At 46.6% G+C, this 16865-nt stretch overlaps 2 protein-coding genes across 6 annotated transcripts; one reads left to right on the top strand and one right to left on the bottom strand.

Annotated features, from left to right (window-relative positions):
• Positions 1 to 1098: 1098 nt before the first annotated feature.
• Positions 1099 to 5407, bottom strand: LOC118376349 (high mobility group protein 20A-like). Of its 5 annotated transcripts, XM_052507993.1 has the most exons (6): positions 5253 to 5407; positions 4798 to 5098; positions 4599 to 4663; positions 4215 to 4382; positions 3020 to 3099; positions 1099 to 2512 (listed from the first exon to the last, which is right to left on the bottom strand). In XM_052507993.1, the coding sequence occupies exons 2-6, from the start codon at positions 4916 to 4918 to the stop codon at positions 2308 to 2310; spliced, it is 639 nt and encodes a 212-aa protein (XP_052363953.1). In that variant the 5' UTR covers positions 4919 to 5098; positions 5253 to 5407; the 3' UTR covers positions 1099 to 2307. The 5 variants fall into 5 exon arrangements, 4 of the variants coding, with proteins under 4 accessions (XP_052363953.1, XP_052363956.1, XP_052363958.1 ...); XR_008115802.1 differs by having other exon boundaries at positions 1099 to 2490; positions 4870 to 5385; XM_052507996.1 differs by having other exon boundaries at positions 1099 to 2488; positions 4798 to 5393.
• Positions 5408 to 5537: 130 nt separating this feature from the next.
• LOC118384018 (wolframin-like) lies at positions 5538 to 16562 on the top strand. Its single transcript, XM_052507950.1, has 11 exons — positions 5538 to 5702; positions 6529 to 6915; positions 9047 to 9123; positions 9326 to 9470; positions 10912 to 11085; positions 11320 to 11400; positions 11494 to 11651; positions 12682 to 12918; positions 13167 to 14042; positions 14284 to 15048; positions 16434 to 16562. The coding sequence occupies exons 2-11, from the start codon at positions 6531 to 6533 to the stop codon at positions 16479 to 16481; spliced, it is 2946 nt and encodes a 981-aa protein (XP_052363910.1). The 5' UTR covers positions 5538 to 5702; positions 6529 to 6530; the 3' UTR covers positions 16482 to 16562.
• Positions 16563 to 16865: the final 303 nt, after the last annotated feature.

Raw genomic sequence — 16865 nt, 5'->3', positions numbered from 1 at the left:
TTATTTCATAGTTTTGATCTATTCACTATTATTCTACAATGTAGAACATAGTACAAATAAAGAAAACCCCTTGTATGAGTAAGTGTCCCCAAACTTTTGACTGGTACTGTATATATAAACAAAAAGGTCATATTTCTGTCATCATAGTCTGATCTTTTTCTTCACCTCCAGTCCTCCCTGACCACTGAACTTAATGAACTGTATAATAGATGACATCAATACGGTGATTGCCTAACATGAGGCTTGATCCTGTCCTATCATCTTAAATCAGTCACCACCCGACAGGGATAAGGAAAGGATGAGACTCTCTTACCCTTCTATGAGCTCTTTTGTCTGGCCTTAAACACGACTGTGATCTCTACCATGAGCCATTAACTTGATGCCAACTCCAGCACTGCTGTCCCGCAAATAACACCCTGATGGAGATTAGCACAATGAAAGGGATTGGCCTCATAAGAAGCAAATTATTCTAAACCTCGGGCTTGAGATTATTACCCAATACATGGAAAAATGTGTATGTGGGTGTGTTTAACAGTTTGAATGGAAAGTGCCACAGCAGGAAATACACTCATCCCCTCCAACTAGATTGCATTAATCTAGTAATAAGGTTTCATTTATAACTACCTCAATAGAACTGTTAAGAAATTAATCCCCCTATCTTCCCTATCATTCCTTCTTTCTGACTCTCTTTTTCCATCTCTCTCATTCGTCCACATTTGGTACGGCAGTGTAGCCTAGTGGTTAGAGCGTTGGACTAGTAACCGAAAGGTTGCAAGATCAAATCCCTGGTACAAATCTGGTACAAGGTACAAATCTGTAGTTCTGCCCCTGAACAAGGCACTGTTCCTGGGCCATCATTGAGAATACAAATTTGTTCTTAACTGTGTGAAAAAGTAATAGTTTCATGGTGAGGGTGGGGAGCTGAGAGTCCAGGCTCTCCCTGGAGGCCCTGAGAACCTGGAGCTCAAACTCAAAACACTCCTTACGCTCCTACAGATGGCGAGAGAGAGGAGGAAAGTGAGAGAAAAAAAGAGAGAGGCCAATCTAAACAAATGAATATGAACACTGCCTGCTGAGCATAAGGATTCTACAATGGGAGACAGTATACAGTAACACTTTAATTCACTGTTGTTTGAGAGAGAGGTGTAGAACTAAATACAGCGTTTCAGTGTGGTTGTTAGAACGGAGTGGCTGCAGATCCAACTTTCCTGGACCCCTCTTTCCAACACTAAAGTTCCTGCCGCTTCAAATCAAATTGTATTCGTCACATCAGCCGAATACAACAGGTATAGGTAGACCTTACAGTGAAATGCTTACTTACAAGCTCCTAACCAACAATGGGGGGCAATGCAAATAGTCTGGGTAGCCATTTGATTAGATGTTCAGGAGTCTTATGGCTTGGTGGTAGAAGCTGTTTAGAAGCCTCTTGGACCTAGACTTGATGCTCCGGTACCGCTAGCTGTGCTGTAGCAGAGAGAACAGTCTACTCCAGGGCGGCTGGAGTCTTTGACAATTTTTAAAGGGCCTTCCTCTAACACCACCTGGTATAGAAGTCCTGGATGGCAGGAAGCTTTGCCCCAGTGATGTAATGGGCCGTACGCACTACCCTCTGTAGTGCCTTGCGGTCGGAGGCCGAACAGTTGCCATACCAGGCAGTGATGCTCTCGATGGTGAAGTTGTAGAACCTTTTGAGGATCTGAGGACCCATGCCAAATCTTTTTAGTCTCCTGAGGGGGAATAGGTTTTGTCGAGCCCTCTTCACGACTTCTGTGCATGTGCGGGATTCTCTACTTGTCGCACAGTCTTGTAGAGATCAGGCTAGTCTGACATAAATGGTATTTGTTTAATAAAGTTATATCAAAGCTGAATCAATGTCGGCAAGATCACTTATTGATTCCATGTAACATAACCAAACATAATAGCATAGTATAAGGTTACTGTAAGACGGAAAACAATCACATTTCTTAAGAACTTTAGGATGTTTGTGCAAATGGTCACATTTTTGGCAAAAACTCAATAGCACGCGCCACTAGGCAAAATATGTGCTGTGATAGAAACTAAACACAGGTAGACTATGCGACAGATTGTTTCCACCAACTGCTCTAAAGTTCGCTCACTGTCCATAATTCAAAACAACACTGTATAACTCAAGAAGATCTATATTTAGGTAAGGAAACATGCGCAGAACGTGATTCGGCTCTTCAGCTCTGGGGAAAACGGATCCAGGCAGACGGGACGGGGAGGTTAGCTACAGATCCGCAGCTTCAGCCATTTTAGAAACTGGCTTTGTCCAAGTCATGAATGTGGTCATGGCAAATAGTGGTCAGTGCTGGTCAGTATGTGTCTGAGCAGCAGCTCCTGCAGCACACTGATGTCCAGCGAGGACAGACCCAACGTACGAGCCAACTCTGCCTCCTCTTCCTCACCCACAGGGCTTCTCTCCCATCCCTGGAGCCTGCTGCCGGCTGCCTCTGTCCTTCTCAAACTCCTCTGAGCAGAAACACACACAAAGCTTTCAAAAAAACATAGAACACAGTAAGCATTCTCAACAGCACTTTGAAAAGAGAACACAACTGACTTGAGCCCTATACAGCCACTTACTGGTGAAACACTGCTATTGCAACAGCTTACAAAAAAAAAAAAAAGACTTGCAGAGAACGATATTGCATATGTACCACCCCTTCGCATGCACACACACACAGGAACATACGCACACACACGCAGACACGTACACACATACAGACCTGTGAGGGCCTCCCAAGAGCCTCCCAAGAGTCCTCCTGACAACATCAACCACCAACAGCAATCATCTTAGAGCACATCTAATTACATAACTACTACACCCTAGAGTCTAGACACTATGTAACACACTACACGGGCATTACACACACACACACACACACACACACACACACACACACACACACACACACACAATAGAGCTCTTCGCAATGAGAGTAACATCTCTCCCAATAAACAAGTGTGTTTATGTGTGGATGTGTGTGTGTGCATCTCTCACCCTGTTGTTGGAACTCTGGGGGCAGTTAACTCTCTCGGAGGTTGCCTCTTCTTTCCCTTTGGCCATCCACCTTTACGTTTCTATGGCAAAAAACAACATCCATTGCAGTAGTCCTGAACTTCCTGACAGGCCACCCCCAGGTGGTGAAGGTAGGAAACAACACCTCCACTTCGCTGATCCTCAACACAGGGGCCCCACAAGGGTGCGTGCTCAGCCCCCTCTTGTACTCCCTGTTCACCCATGACTGCGTTGCCACGCACGCCTCCAAATAAATCACTACACAACAGTAGTAGGCCTGATTACCAACAATGACGAGACAGCCTACAGACAGGAAATGAGAGCCCTGGGAATGTGGTGACAGGAAAATAACCTCTCACTCAATGTAAACAAAACAAAGGATCACATCGTGGAGGGAGCACACCCCTATGGGACCGCAGTGGAGCAGTTGGAAAGCTTCAAGTTCCTCGCCGTACACATCACTGACGATCTGAAATGGTCCACCTACACAGACAGTATGATGAAGAAGGCGCAACAGCACCTCTTCAACCTCAGGATCCTGAGGAAATTTGGCTTGGCACCTAAAACCCTCACACACTTTTACAGATGCACAACTGAGAGCATTCTGTCGAGCTGTATCACTGCCTGGTACGGCAACTGTACCGCCAGCAACCGTAGGGCTCTCCAGAGGGTGGTGCGGTCTATCCAACGCATCATTGGGGGCAAACTACCTGCCCTCCAGGACACCTCCAGCACCCGATATCACAGGAAGATCATCAAGGACAACAACCACCCAAGCCACTGCCTGTTCACCCCACTATCATCCAGAAGGCGAGGACAGTATAGGTGCATCAAAGCTGGGCCCAAGAGATTGAAAAACAGCTTCTATCTCAAGGCCATCAGACTGTTAAGCAGCCATCACTAGGCGGCTTCCACCCGGTTATGTATCCCTGCACCTTTGAGGCTGCTGCCCCATATACATAGACTTGAATTGTTGTTTGTATTGTTGTGAAGTGTTAGATATTACTGCACTGTTGGAGATGGAAACAGAAACACAAGCATTTCGCTACATCCGCAATAACATCTGCTAAACATGTGTATGTGACAATTAAAATTGGACTTGATTTGAATTGCAACAGCTTTTGTGAGTATGATTTGCCTGTGTGAATGGAGACGAGTGTTATTGCTTTCTCTCCACCTTTGGCTCAATCTGAGTATGAGACTCCAGTGGTTCCTGGTCCTCCTCCAGTAGCAGACAGGGGGCAGGGGCACCCTCAGGCCCTGGGGATGGAGGGGAGACAGGGGAGCTCCACACTGGCATGTAGAGATGACATGTCATTCTCCAGCAGAAGGGGTTGTGGATGTGCTGTTGTGAATATGCAGATTAACAGTTTATGTAGTTCTGTACTTGAGCTGTTGTCTATTGATGTTCTGTATTATGTCATGTTTCATGTTTTGTGTGGACCCGAGGAAATGTAGCTGCTGCTTTTGCAACAGTTAATGGGGATCCTAATAAAATACAAAAAAAATATTATTCTCATCATCATTGTCATCAATATGATGTGACACAGGTTGCTCTTACCATCTGACTGCAGTTCAATCCCTGCCTCTGAGGTGAACTGACCCAGGTAGGACACGCATACAATTCTGAGAAGCAAAATAAAATAACATGCGGTGCATTAAACATTTCTGAGAACTGACACAACTAAACTCCGTATGCTGACTGTTAACACATGAATAAATAATCTGCTAAATGAAATAACAACACTTGAATGCCTTACGCTGTTTTAAAACGTGCATTGCAGTAACTGAAAAAAATAATTTAAAAAGTTGGCACTCACTCCCCGACCCACCTCTACTGACTGTCCACATTCTGGAAGGACAAGGTGACAGGTGCCCCATTGATGAAGGCGACACGTGGAGGTGTTCCCGGAATCACCTGCGAGCCCAGCGCCAGGTGCAATGTCGCGGCGGCCGAGGTGGGCACCGGGACGAAAGCGAACCCTTGGTAGACGATACGAGAGACCTCGGTGATTGTCGCCGGGCTCAGCATCAGCTCAAGGCTCGGACATTGGCAATTCCCTGCGAACAAGGAGACAGCCACATGATGAAGTAGCCAGGAAGAGCAATCGAGCATGAAGCTATGTAAACTTCAGTGGAATGTTTACACAGGGAGAATCTCTGGACATGTTTTTACAGCGTAATTCTTATGGCATTGTGTGACTAACGCATTTACTTTTTTATGCGTGCATGAACGTATGATGTATAGTTCTTATCGATGCATGTAGGCTATGTCACGTAAATCATGTCATGAAAATATATAAAGACGTCATCCTATCAACCTATTCTCTGCGCGACAACATTTCGATGGTATACTGGTGATGCCTGAAAGAGAAAGCTAGGCAAATGTCGACTTCCTGTATCAGTAGCCAATAATATTAAGAGAAGATGAAGGCGTCACAAAAAAAACGTCCAATCATAACACAAAAAGTGGGCGTTTATTATGACAGCTGGAAGAGTTCTCTCCTCGCTATAAGTGGAGTTTGATCACAGATGCGCTTGTGGCACGGAACTGTAAAAAGTGAAAGGGATGAATGAGAGGAGACCCTGAACAACTTCATCGGGGACATTTCTAGTAGCTTCTTGTCGACTAGATGAAACACAGATCGAGTCTTTGACTGCGAAGGTGAGAGAATGACGCTGACATGTTTGTTTTGGACATGCTGTAATGTCCGTAGGAAGAACTGCCAGTTGACTGTCATATCACAATTTAGCATTGATTAAAGAATAGCTCGTCATTTTTAAAGCGACAGGCGCGTGTTTCGCATTATATTTTAAACTGGTCACGAACTTTTTTTTAAATGTTTAAATGTAGTCTAAAACAATGAGTCACCTGACTGAGTCCATTTGCTTATTATACTTTCCACCGGTCAAATCAAAGTCATTGGCTTGGGGAAATCCCCTGCATTGCAGCAGAACACGTGATGGTGCCTCCATCTCTTGCATGCCAACCTGTCACCCTGTTCATAATAGTGGTAGTAGCTTCTTATTTTGGTGCCTAAAGTCGAATTGGTTTATGCTCTTCATTTGTTAGTTCGGGATAAAAGAACTTGGACCATATTTGGGGGCGGGGGGGGGTCAAGAAAAGCACTGAAAGTGACACAGCGGCATGTTGTTTGGTCGAGAGACACTTTTTCCAACACTTTGTCCAGAAGGGAAGCTATGGGCTCCCTTTGGCAGTGACAGTTGAGTGATTGGAGCAGAAGAGGATTGTGCCGTGCAGCTGTTGCGTCCTCCTCACTCTCTCTGCCCCCTGGCCATACTCTGCTGTAGCTGTGTGAACAGACAAGTGCTTCCACGCAGCTCGTGCAACCCTCATGCACGGGCTATTGCTTCCATGATTGAGTACTGGCATGATTTTTTTTTTTAATGATTCTGAAAAGCTCTCTATAAAGGTTAAAACTAATTTAGCCTGACAGCGGCAAATTGTTTTATCTTCCTCTGTTTTTCAGGCATGGAACCATCACCCGCCAACACCCCAACCACCCCGAAACCTGCCCCTTCCTCCCCGCTACCCTCCTCTCTTTCCCCACCTACCCTTAAATCTACCCTGGGCACTAGACCCACTGTGCCCCTGCCTAAATCGCCCCCGACCTCTCCGGTCTCACCTTCCAGACCTTTTTGTCCTGGCCCCCCTCTCTCTCCCCCGGCGTCCTCCCTCTCCATCCCTCCTGCCTCCCCCCTGCGGCAGCCAGTCAGACCTGTCTCCCAGGCGGGACGATCCCAGCTCAATGCAGCCAGCAGGGCTCCGGATGAGAGGAGGGGGGCTGGTGCTGCTGGAGTTACCCCGGGCATGCACCCTACTACCCCTGTACGACAGGCTTCAATAGCTGAGCCAGGTGAGTACAGTCAAAGACACACACACACACACACATTGACCACAGAGCTCTGGACCCCTGCTAAGGGCTTTGTAACACAACCCAACACAATCACTCCAACCCTAAAACTAAGTGCAATCAAGGACATCCCCCTTCACGCACAAAAGTTCACACAACAATAAAAAAACATACCACATCCCTAATCTAACCCCTTTCCTTTGTCTGTTTGCCTATTATGTTAAGGCTTTTGGGGTAGGGCACACGGCTCTAATGGTGACTCTGTATTTCACTTCCTGCCTCATCCTCTCCGCCCCACCCTTACCCACCAATCAGAGCCTCTCCCTCTGTGGAACGTGCCGCAATCTCCATGACAATAGCAGACGTTGACCAGATCATGTAAAGTAGTCAGTCCAGGATTGCTGTGTAAGGCAGAAAAACATCTCTCCTACCCCTATCCTCGTATCCATCTACTTCTCTCCAAGCTATTCTGGTACTACTTGTAAAAGCCTGAATGGAAAGCTCATTCCTTTCTCAATGCTTGGTATGGCTGATTCAGGTGTACTGTACCTCTGATACAACACATAAGGTACAGAATTTACCAAGCAGAGTAGACCAAGTTTCACATTTTTATGTCACGCGCACATGTACAGTGAAATGACTTTCTTGCAAGCTCTAAACCCAACAGTGCAGTTACCAATATCAATGTAATATTACAAATAACATGAGGTAGAAAAAAAACACACAAGAAATAAAAGGTAAGAAGAATACGAGAAAGTAAGAAGCGTTTTACAGGGTCCGTTCCAATAATCAAATTAATCAAATGTATTTATAAAGCCCTTCTTACATCAGCTGATGTCACAAAGTGCTGTACAGAAAGTGCTGTACAGGTCAGGGTTCCATAGCCGCAGGCAGAACAGTTGAAACCGGAGCAGCAGCACGGCCAGGTGGACTGGGGACAGCAAGGAGTCATCAGGCCAGGTAGTCCTGAGACATGGTCCTAGGGCTCAGGTCCTCCTCCGAGAGAGAATTGGAGAGAGGAGAGAACATACTTACATTCACGCAGGACACCGGATAAGACCCCCCGACATATAACCTACTGCAGCATAAATACTGGAGGCTGAGAAGGGAGGGGTCAGGAGACACTATGGCCCTGTCCAACGATACCCCCGGACAGGGCCAAACGGGCAGGATATAACCCCACCTACTTTGCCAAAGCACAGCCCCCACACCACTAGAGGGACAAATGTTTTTTAGTTTTTATGGGTGCGACTGCATCTAGGGTATTGCGCAAGGTTAAATTGAGTTCCTCAGTTAGGTATACCGTATTTACAATGTGCAGGGATACTGGAGTGATAGAGGTAGATATGTACAGGGATAAGGTGACTAGGCATCAGGATATATGATAGACAGAGTAGCAGCAGCATAAATGAAGAATGTATGTGTATGCAGATTCAGTATAAATGTGTGTGCATGCAATGTGTTTGTTGGAGTGTGAGTGTGTAGATTCATGGGGGTAAGGAGTCACTGTTGACTGAGCTAAATAAACTGTTGTTTTTTTTAGGGCTGAGGCACAGGGCTGGGATATGTCCACCATGCTGGCAGGAATCACTGGCATGCGAGGACAGAAACGGGATACGTAAAGCATCAGCATAGCACATACAGACAGTTCCCCCTGCTCCTTTAGTGACACAGATTTACCACCTCTGCCAGCCACGACATGAAGCGCACTACCTCACTTACGCAGTAATACTAAGGGCTCGACCAATCACAAATGACAGAGAGGGTTATTACATAGGTATTACACATGTACAGATACAGTATACCACTTATAGCTTTATTTACAGATAGTGGTCCTCATGGGTAGAGGGACCGGTGGGTGGGGGTCAGAAAGAATGACTGTTGGTCTGTGTGCTGAAGTGGTCCCTCTGTTTGGGGGTGAACATGGACAGTTGTTGTGAGAGGTTACCACCTTTCTACAGGATGTTCATAATGAATAACACTACAGTTCATTAGGTGTATGCTTGTTCCCAAATGCTATGCGGCACATGTTTCTGTGTGTATCAATGCTGCCGGTCACCATGTAATATCCCCTTTGGCAGTAACCTTCCTAAGAAATGAATACATCAATCAGATGACTGTTGTCTCTACGTAGAGGAGCCAGAGGAGGAGCTGAGTGTGGAGGAGCTGGAGGAGAGCGCCAAGTCTGGAGACGCCAAAGCCCAGTCTAGGGTGAGTACTAACCCCTCTTAGCCATCTCCCATGGTCGACCCTGGTTTGACCACCATAGCAAACTTAAAGTCCTACCATAGAATCAAATATTAGAACTCAGAATTGAATAAGATCTGAGTCCTATATATGAGCTACAATGGGTCTTCATGCGTCTGACAAGAATGAGCACATATTTGACATGATATGCTGTATCTGTGTGTAGGTGGGCCGTTACTACTTGGCCCTGGCCGAGGAGAGAGATGAGGAGCTGAACAACTGTACAGCAGTGAGCTGGCTGGTAGAGGCCACCAAACAGGGTCGTAAGGATGCCGTGAAGATGCTACAGCACTGCCTATCAACTAGGAAAGGTGAGTGGGTGCGGCCTTATCCACTAAACAGGAAGTATATACAGTTGAAGTCGGAAGTTTACATCCACTTAGGTTGGAGTCATTAAAACTCGTTTTTCAACCACTCCACACATTTCTTGTTAACAAACTATAGTTTTGGCAAGTCGTTTAAGTCGTCTACTTTGTGCATGACACAAGTCATTTTTCCAAAATCTGTTTACAGACAGATTATTTCACTTATAATTCACTGTTTCACAATTCCAGTGGGTCAGAATTTTACATACACTAAGTTGACTGTGCCTTTAAACAGTTTGGGAAAAACAGTAAATCGAGTCCTATATCGACATAACCGGAAAGGCCGCTCAGCAAGGAAGAAGCCACTGCTCCAAAACCACCATAAAAAAAGCCAGACTACGGTTTGCAACTGCACATGGGGACAAAGATTGTGCTTTTTGGAGAAATGTCCTCTGGTCTGATGAAACAAAAATAGAACTGTTTGGCCATAATGACCACCGGGGGGAAAAGGGGGAGGCTTGCAAGCCGAAGAGCACCATCCCAACTGTGAAGCACGGGGATGGCAGCATCATGTTGTGGGGGTGCTTTGCTGCAGGAGGGACTGGTGCACTTCACAAAAGAGATGGCATCATGAGGGAGGAAAATTAGGTGGATATAATTGAAACAACATCTCAAGACAATCGGGAAGTTAAAGGTTGGTTGCAAATGGGTCTTCCAAATGGACAATGACCCAAAGCATACTTCCAAAGTTGTGGAAAAATGGCTTAAGGACAACACATTCAAGGTGTTGGATTGGCCATCACAAAGCTCTGACCCCAATCCCATAGACAATTTGTGGGCAGAACTGAAAAAGTGTGTACGAGCAAGGAGGCCTACAAAACTGACTCAGTTACACCAGCTCTGTTAGGAGGAATGGGCCAAAATTCACCCAATTTATTGTGGGAAGCTTGTGGAAGGCTACCATAAACATTTGACCCAAGTTGAACAATTTTAAAGGCAATGCTAGCAAATACTAATTGAGTGCATGTACACTTCTGACCCACTGGGAATGTGATGAAAGAAATAAAAGCTGATATAAATAATTCTCTGACATTTCACATTCTTAAAATAGAGTGGTGATCCTAACTGACCTAAAACAGGGAATTTTTACTGGGATTAAATGTCAAGAATTGTGAAAAACTGAGTTTAAATGTATTTTGCTAAGGTGTCTGTAAACATCTGACTTCAACTGTGTGTGTATATATGGAGAAATCCAGAGCAATTCAATAGAATCTTCTTTAAATTGGGACTGAAAAAGTACAGCGTGCAGTTAAATGGAGTATGCCGTTAAATGATATGCACTTATCAGGAGTCAACTGTCGTTGGGATTGTGGAACCAGTTGAACGGATCGTCTGTCTCAGTGCATGGTGTTCAGTATGATGCGTCAAGGTTGTGTTTTGTCATCAGGCATCACGTCGGAGAACTTTGAGGAGGTGAAGAAGCTGTGTACGGAGACAAGGTTTGAGAGAGGAGTGAGGAGGGCTGCCCTGGTCATGTATTGGAAGCTCAACCCAGAGAAGAAGAGAAGGGTGGCGGTGTCTGAGCTGCTGGAGAATGTGGAACATGTCAACACAGAACCAGGTACACACACACACACACACACACACACACACACACACACACACACACACACACACACACACACACACACACACACACACACACACACTGTCATGCATTACATATATGGCCACACAACAGTCACACAATAATGTAGTATTATGTGTTCATGAACACCGACGAGACCTGAGAGGCCTAGTTGTTATTTAGCTAGTTTCTAAACTGTTTGTTCCTCTGTAATTCCTGTACCCCAAGGTGACGCTGCCTCCCAGAGCCCCATATCCAGCTCCACGCAGAAACAGAGGAGAGTTCTGGAGAGTCTCGTCACCAGCAAAGGTCAGTGTACGTTTATGTCAAATGGAATCAAATGAAAAAAGGGATTGTAACAGTGAGTTAAGACTACCTCCCTCTTTCTCTGTGTCTCTGCAGTCAGTTGCTACGACGTGGGTCTGGATGACTTTGTAGATATCACTAAGAAGTACGCTCAGGGCATCCCACCTAGTCCCACTATGGCTGGGGCCGGAGGTGACGATGACGATGATGACGAAGTTGTGAAGAATCCAGATGACTTGCCCCTTCATCAGAAGGTCTCAACTTTATTTTCTCTCTCTGGGAATGCGTGTGTTCATGACATCTTCACACATATTCACAATTTTATATTTGTTATCTTGCGCATGGATTTTCTCTCGCTCTCTCAAATTCAAATTGCTTTATTGGCATGACAAACATTGAGTAAATATTTCCAAACCATTAATGTTACAACTGCATTTAGTCATACACCCATACACAATGGCCAGTTTATTAGGTACACCCATCTAGTACCGGTTCGCACCCCCCTTTGCCTCCAGAACAGCCTGAATTCTTCAGGGCATGGATTATACAAGGTGTCGGTATCAAGGGACCTAACGTGTGCCAGGAAAACATTCACCACACCATTACACCACCGCCACCAGCCTGTACCGTTGACACCAGGCAGGATGGGGCCATGGACTCACGCTGCTTATGCCAAATCCCGACTCTGCCATCAGCATGACGCAACAGGAATCAGGATTCATTGGACCACTCAATGTTTCTCCACTCCGCAATTGTCCAGTGTTGGCGATTGCGTGCCCACTTGAGCCGATTGTTCTTGTTCTTAGCTGATTGGAGTGGAGCCCAGTGTGGTCGTCTGTTGCAATAGCCCATCTGTGATGAGGATCACGTTATCTGCCTGTTTGTGGACCGCCTGTTAGCTTGCGCGATACTTACCATTCTCCTTCGATCCCTCTCATCAACGAGCTGTTTCCCCCGCTGACTGGATGTTCTTTGTTTGTTGCACCATTCTCTGTAAACCCTAGACACGGTTGTGAGTGAAACGCCTAAGAGGCCGGCCGTTTCTGAGATACTGGAACTGGCGCGCCTGGCACCGACGCTCGTACCGCTCTCTTTGCCCATTCTAACGTTCAATCGAACAGTAACTGAGTTCCTCGTTGCCTGCCTTTATATAGCAAGCCACGGCCATCTGACTCACTATCTGTAGGAGCGAACCGGGTGGTGTACCTAATAAACTGTCCACTGAGTGTGCATTGGAATAATGTGTAATCTCTCTCGCACCCTGCCCCTCCTCTACTTCCCTAGGTGTTGAAGTTTCCCTTACACGCCCTGTTGGAGATCAAGGAGCACCTGATAGACTGGGCATCCCGGGCGGGCATGCAGTGGCTCAGCGCCCTCATCCCCACTCACCACGTCAATGCCCTCATCTTCTTCTTCATCATCAGCAACCTCACCATCGACTTCTTCATCTTCCTCATCCCCCTACTCGTCTTCTACCTCTCCTTCTTCTCCATGGTCATCTGCACACTGCGCGTCTTCCAGGTAGGAGTCACTTCACACACTTCACAGAGGAACTGAAAGAGGATAACCTATGTCATTACATTATCCTGTAATAAACTAGCAAGAACACTCATTTAGGGAGTGCTCACCACCTAACATTTGGTATTTTCTTGGAAAACTGAATGGAAATGGTTAGTACTATGTAACTACAGTTACTATGTTAGTTATTCCATGACAGTTAGCTATAGAATAATGTCTGTTCAGTATGTGAGCTGTTGGTGTTCTTCCAGAACTCCAAGGCGTGGGAGAACTTCCGGGCACTGACAGACCTGCTGTCTCGCTTCGAGCCGGGACTGGACCTGGAGCAAGCTGAGACTAACTTTGTCTGGACCCACCTGGAGCCCTACCTCTACTTCCTGCTGTCGGTGGTCTTCGTGGTCTTCTCCTTCCCCGTGGCTGACAAGGCCTGGATCCCCTGCTCCGAACTGGCCACCGTGGCTCTGTTCTTCACCGTCACCTCCTTCCTCAGCCTCCATGCCTCCGCTGAGCTCTTCGCCCGCCGTGCCCTGCTCACAGAGGTGTTATCGGGGGTCTGTGCCCTGACACAACTGTTACCGGAGAGCGCCTGGCTCCTGCGGGTGTTAGGCACAACGTTTGTGACTGTGCCGCTAGGGGAGATGGTGGCGCTGAACGTGGGCGTGCCCTGTCTTCTCTACGGGCACCTGTTCTACCTGCTGTTCCGCATGGCCCAGCTGAGGGGCTTCAGGGGCACCTACCTCTGCCTCGTACCCTACATGGTCTGCTTCGTCTGGTGTGAGTTGTGCCTGGCCCTGCTCCACTCCTCCTCCACCATCGGTCTGATTCGGACCTGTGTGGGCTACCTCCTCTTCCTGTTCGCCCTGCCTGTTCTCACCTTGGGCTTGGCGGCCATGTTGCTCTTCCAGGTCCTCCAGTGGTTCATGGCTCTGGAGATCACCAAGATGCTGGTGACTCTGACCGTGTGCGCGGTCCCGGTGGTGTTGCGGTTGTGGACGCGGTTCAGCCTGAACCCGCTGGTGGTGGCGAGGTCTCTGTCGCGGAGCAGCATAGTCAAGCTCATCCTGGTGTGGTTGAGTGCTGTGGTGCTGTTCTGCTGGATGTACGTCTACCGCTCCGAGGGCATGAAGGTAATCACACTAACTAGTTATGCTACATTATGCCAAAAGCGCTAATTAACACAAAATACAGGTAGGAACCTAATAGAAAATAACCGAATGACAGAACAAGCTCAAATTGCAGTCAGCAGAGTACTATTTACAGTATTGAAATGTAACTAAATAAGGGATTCCCTAAATGTACGATAAGTGTTCAATACATGAACTGTATAATAAACATACAAATTTAAGTTTAACCAAGTGTCTTGAACAGGTGTATAACTCCACCCTCACGTGGCCGGAGTACAGTAACCTGTGTGGGCCGAAAGCCTGGAAGGAATACAATATGGCCCAAACCCAGATCCTGTGTTCTCACCTGGAGGGCCACCGGGTCACCTGGACAGGACGCTTCAAATATGTCCGCGTCACCAACATCGAGAACGGAGTCCAGTCCGTCATTGGCCTACTCCCTGTGTTTGTAGGGGACTGGATGAGATGTCTCTACGGTGAGGCCTATCCACTCTGTGACAACACCACCGACCCCTCCACTCCCACTGCCCCTCCCCAGCCCCTACCTGCACCCCAGCCCCCTCCAGAAGACCCCTTATGCAAACTGAAAAAGCTGGCGAAGCACGAGTGCCACGTGAAGCGCTTCGACCGCTACAAGTTCGAGGTGACCTTGGGCATGCCCCTGGAGAGGAAGAGTAAGAACGGGACCATTATAGAGGACGAAGACGCCACCAAGGACATCGTCCTGAGGGCCAGTAATGAGTTTGGCCCCATGTTGTTGCACCTGAGCGCTGGGAGCCTGGTAGAGTTCAGTACGGTTCTGGAGGGACGCCTGGGCTCTAAGTGGCCTGTGTTTGAGCTGAAGGCCATTCACTGTCTGACGTGTGCAGATGCCCGCGTGCCCAGCGGCAGGCAGTATAAGATAGAACATGACTGGAGGCGCTCGGCCCAGGGGGCTCTGCAGTTTGGGTTCGACTTCTTCTTTAGCCCCTTCCTCACTGCACAGCTGTCGCAGGACGCTGAAACACTGGTGAGGGGCAGTGGTGGATGAGTGTGGTGGAAGAGCAATGGATCAATGTAGAGAAGTGAATAAGTGTACACTAGGAGAAGTGATTTCACTACGGATTGTAAGTAATTCCTTATGTCGTCCACTGTTGGGAGTGGCTGAGTGTACACTATGGGGAGGAAGCAAGTACACTAGGAGAACTGAATGTACACACAATAGTTTTGTCAGTAAGACATGCGTTCTGTCTATCTACAGTAAGGGCTCTATTCAATCTGCATCGCGGCAGTTCAGCTTTCCGGCGTGATTGAAATGAAAGGCAATGTCCCGCTGTAGGGGAGACTGCATTCACGGTAAACGCTGCATATGTCGGCTCAATCGGACATGACCTCTAAAATTCTATTGCGAAATCCGTAATGATTCAGCGTTGCGTATTAAATAGAGCCCAAATCTATGATTCTGCATGATGTTTTCCACTTTACTGTAGTTCCAGTACTGGGATTGAGCTGCTTGTAGTGCTGTGGCTGTGTGTTCTTTACACCCTACTGTAGTAAAGCCAGCCTAGACACATAGCAGTATTGTGTGTATTGCTAAACAAGGCATAAGTGTGTGTGTGTGTGTGTTTTTCATAACTGCTGAGCCAAAGTGTGCGAGGGATAATATAATGGAGAATCTAAACTAAACCACTTAATTACAAAGGATGGGAGACAGTTTACACAGACTTGCCACTTTCATACATGCAAACACACACACACACACAAATACACACACGGCCTCAAACTCCTAATTCATAGACGAGTATTTTTAGTCCGTCAACATTTCAGAGAAGTGTGGGATAATACCAACCAACAATGTGATCACTAAGTTTATTAACATTTTGCATGCTATTCAACCATATAGGTCTACTGTTTGCACCCTCGCATACTGTAGATAAGGGGTCTCCATTTACATTCAGCTGCGGGACGATTCCTTGAGTGGATGGTTGGGGGGGTCGGAGCGTAGTTATAAATAATTAGTAGACTGTAAATTGACCACAAGAAGCCCAAACAGGTTTTTTTTCCCCCATTACTTTTGTTCTTTTTACAATTTGAGGCCTTATTTCAGTTGAACTATTTAGTTACTTGTATTCTACAGTTATTGAATCGTTTTTACATTTATTTTTATCTTCGAACGTCATTTTCATCACGTCGGAGAAACAAATGGACTTAAACTGTTCCTGTTGTCTCCTTTTAAATATTATGCTTTTAATCATTGTGTGTCCTTTTCATACCTTCCTTGTTGTGACGCCACACACCGTTAGTTCACATGTATCAAAGTGCACTTGTATCCAACTTGACCTTTGCTCCTCTTTAACTCGTCTGCCCTGTTGTCCCTCGCCCCCCTCTACCTCCCTCCTTCTCCCTGCTGTGCAGGGGCTTGGACCTGTTCTGATCCCACAGTTCCAGTCTGCAGGCCTCTAATGATGACGTCACTGTTTGTAGGTTGTGACGTCACCACTGTAACCCTCTACGCTACTGTGACTAATAAACCAATCATGGAAATCTCTGCTTCCTGAAAGGTTATTGCAATCTCTCACTCCCTCTCTCTTTCCCTCACACAGAGTCCGTATACCTTAATGAGCATGATCTTGTCATTTAGTCTGGATCTTTACACTCTCCAGGGCTATGGACAGCTTGTCCAGCAGAATAGGTCACACACACACACACACACACAGTGCTGATTCTGCTTCATTAGTGTATGTAATGACAGTGTATTAACACTAGGTGGTTCCCCAGGCTACAGCACAGAGATTTGTTTTAGTGATATCAGGTAATCCTTAGTGATGTATTTCAAATCTATTGAGC

The sequence above is a fragment of the Oncorhynchus keta genome, chromosome 4, assembly GCF_023373465.1.
Source record: "Oncorhynchus keta strain PuntledgeMale-10-30-2019 chromosome 4, Oket_V2, whole genome shotgun sequence".
Classification (NCBI taxonomy): domain Eukaryota; kingdom Metazoa; phylum Chordata; class Actinopteri; order Salmoniformes; family Salmonidae; genus Oncorhynchus; species Oncorhynchus keta.
Note: the sequence above shows the minus strand (reverse complement) of the source record. Positions and strands in the feature narration are given on the sequence as shown.

Excerpts from the sequence above, each read along its gene's own strand:
- LOC118384018 (XM_052507950.1), top strand. The coding sequence starts at position 6,531 with ATGGAACCATCACCCGCCAACACCCCAACCACCCCGAAACCTGCCCCT. Across the intron at positions 11,086-11,319 it reads ACATGTCAACACAGAACCAG|GTGACGCTGCCTCCCAGAGC; the intron begins GTACACACACAC and ends CTGTACCCCAAG. Across the intron at positions 15,049-16,433 it reads CGCAGGACGCTGAAACACTG|GGGCTTGGACCTGTTCTGAT; the intron begins GTGAGGGGCAGT and ends CCTGCTGTGCAG.
- LOC118376349 (XM_052507993.1), bottom strand. The coding sequence starts at position 4,918 with ATGGGGCACCTGTCACCTTGTCCTTCCAGAATGTGGACAGTCAGTAGA. Across the intron at positions 4,664-4,797 it reads AATGCACGTTTTAAAACAGC|AATTGTATGCGTGTCCTACC; the intron begins GTAAGGCATTCA and ends TTTGCTTCTCAG. Across the intron at positions 2,513-3,019 it reads CCCAGAGTTCCAACAACAGG|CTTTGTGTGTGTTTCTGCTC; the intron begins GTGAGAGATGCA and ends TTTTTTTGAAAG.